Raw genomic sequence first — 2,170 nt, 5'->3', positions numbered from 1 at the left:
CACTCAAAAGCCTTTGCTTTACCATAATCAAGACAGACCAAAGTAAGAAAATAACAGATCAAAATTTTACAAAAATAAAAGGCATTAGATCTGTATTAGAAACATTTTAGAAACTAAACCCCAGTATTTACTTTTGCTTTCCATACAGTTCACCACAGAGACAGATTTTCTACACCACTACAGACACATCTGAAGGCATCCCAAGGTACACAATCAAACGTCGCTAACTGCTCACACATGTAAAAACCTTGGAGATCACAGTCCATTTGATTCATACTACCAGCAGTTATTATTTCTCAAATTTCCAAATCTGATTTTTATCTGCAGCATTACAAGTTCTCATTTCCACATCAGCACGCCCCTCAGTTGTACGATAAGCAGTAAGGCACTTTCCCGAATGAGGATGATAAATAGTCCCATCTTCTTTGAAATGCCATATAATAATTTCTGGGATGGGAGATCCATCTTTTGGGCAGCTCCTCATACCTACGAAGTCTTCATGCTCAGGGACTTCAGCACATAGCTCAGTTACAGAGTTAAACCTAATCTCCTTATTTGACGTGTATTCGAAAAATTGATTGCCTCCCTGACCATGACATCCAAAGAGAGAAAGGTGAGCCCCAGTAGGATTATGTTCTGGTAAAACGTAGTCAAGGCATTCTGAAGCTATTCCTGCGCTGCGGATAGCACCATGCCAGCCAGGACGATCTTCTGGTACATGCAGCTCAGCAAATATGTTTTTTAAATACCAATTAAAACTCTTGCATTTCAAACGCTCTCTTAGTATTTTTCTTTCAGAAATGTCTCCATACTTTTCCTTTCTTGCTGAAGGATTTCTGTTGTAAAAGTGTTCTTTGTACTCATCCATCCACACCTCAGCAGCACGTGCTGTGTTCTGAAGGAAATTCGGTCTGGCATACGGTGCACGCTTTGGAAACACATGGCCTACGTGGGAGCACGGATGAATTTCCAACATGCCTCCACACTGCCAAACCCTAAACGATAATTCTAAGTTCTCCCCTCCCCAAACATCCATCCCTGTATCGTAGGTACCCAGGTACTCAAAATACTTCTTGCTGACAGCGAACAAGCCACCAGCCATAGTTGGGGATCTGATTGGGTCGGTTTCAGATTTGCGCCTGAGACGTTCATGTTTAGGGACTGAGTGCCACTGGAACGTCAGCCGCCAGTCAAACCCCCCGATCATGGGCTCTGCTGTTTGCATGTAGTATTCAAATGTTTTCCAGTCAATGGTGTCAATGACAGGACAAACAATAACAGTCTCATTCTCAGCAATCCTCTCGAGCAGTGGTTCCAGCCAGCCGGAAACACATTCACAGTGACAATCTAGAAATGTGAGAACATCACCAGTAGCAAAAGTAGCGCCAATTAAGCGCGCACGAACCAATCCTTCTCGTTTGTTGGTTCTTATCAAACGAACTCTTTTCAGACTGCTTACGTATTTTTCAAGTTCAGCCTTCAAATACACTTTGTCACTCAAGTCATCCACCAGTATAATTTCTTTTAGAAGCACTGAAGGTGATGTTTCAAGAACGCTATGTATCGTCCGCAGCAACGTTGACCAGGCTTCATTGTAAAAAGCAATTATAACAGATGTTGTGGGCAGTCTTCTGTAGTCGTAAGATTTAGTTTTACAGCCATTCAGTCGATTATCTTCAATGTGCCGGTGAAGAGAGATTTTATCACTCAAATAGATATTTATCGCGTACTTTTCAATCAGCTCTTCTTCCTGTTTCTTTTCCTCAGGACTCAGCTGCAGGCGAGAGGGCTTACCCCATTCTCCTGGGGCATAAGGATCAGGTGGGGATTTGTCATAAACTGGACGAGCCAAATCCACAGTCTCTTCTGCTCCGTCAGAAAAGCGCCTCTCCCATTTCCCTTTGGTGATGCTCTCCCCGGCGAGGGAGGCACCGAAGGACGAAACCGACAGCTCGACCGCGAAGTAAGCGATCATCAAGAAGCCGAGAAACACGCAGCTTTTGCGGACCCACGTCCACCTTCTCGCCAGACGGATCCTCATGGCAGCCGATTAAAAGGGACCCCCAGCAGCGAGCAGCTCCCCGAACTACTGCTGGCCGCCCCCCGCGCCCCCCAGCACGGAGGGGGCTCCAGGCACCCCCAGAGTCGGGCTCGGGCCGCCGGCCGAGTT

The 2,170-nt window shown here is 45.8% G+C and overlaps 1 protein-coding gene across 1 annotated transcript; it reads right to left on the bottom strand.

The window, feature by feature from the left end:
- Positions 1–289: 289 nt before the first annotated feature.
- Positions 290–2,041, bottom strand: GALNT4 (polypeptide N-acetylgalactosaminyltransferase 4). Its single transcript, XM_009882614.1, has one exon. It carries the CDS (start codon positions 2,039–2,041, stop codon positions 290–292), a length of 1,752 nt encoding a protein of 583 aa, XP_009880916.1.
- Between the last annotated feature and the right edge of the window lie 129 nt (positions 2,042–2,170).

The sequence above is a fragment of the Charadrius vociferus genome, unplaced genomic scaffold (genome assembly GCF_000708025.1).
Source record: "Charadrius vociferus isolate BGI_N301 unplaced genomic scaffold, ASM70802v2 scaffold72, whole genome shotgun sequence".
NCBI classification, from domain to species: Eukaryota; Metazoa; Chordata; class Aves; order Charadriiformes; family Charadriidae; genus Charadrius; species Charadrius vociferus.
The sequence above is the reverse complement of the archived record's forward strand: the minus strand, read 5'-3'. Positions and strand labels throughout refer to the sequence as shown.

Excerpts from the sequence above, each read along its gene's own strand:
- GALNT4 (XM_009882614.1), bottom strand. The coding sequence starts at position 2,041 with ATGAGGATCCGTCTGGCGAGAAGGTGGACGTGGGTCCGCAAAAGCTGC.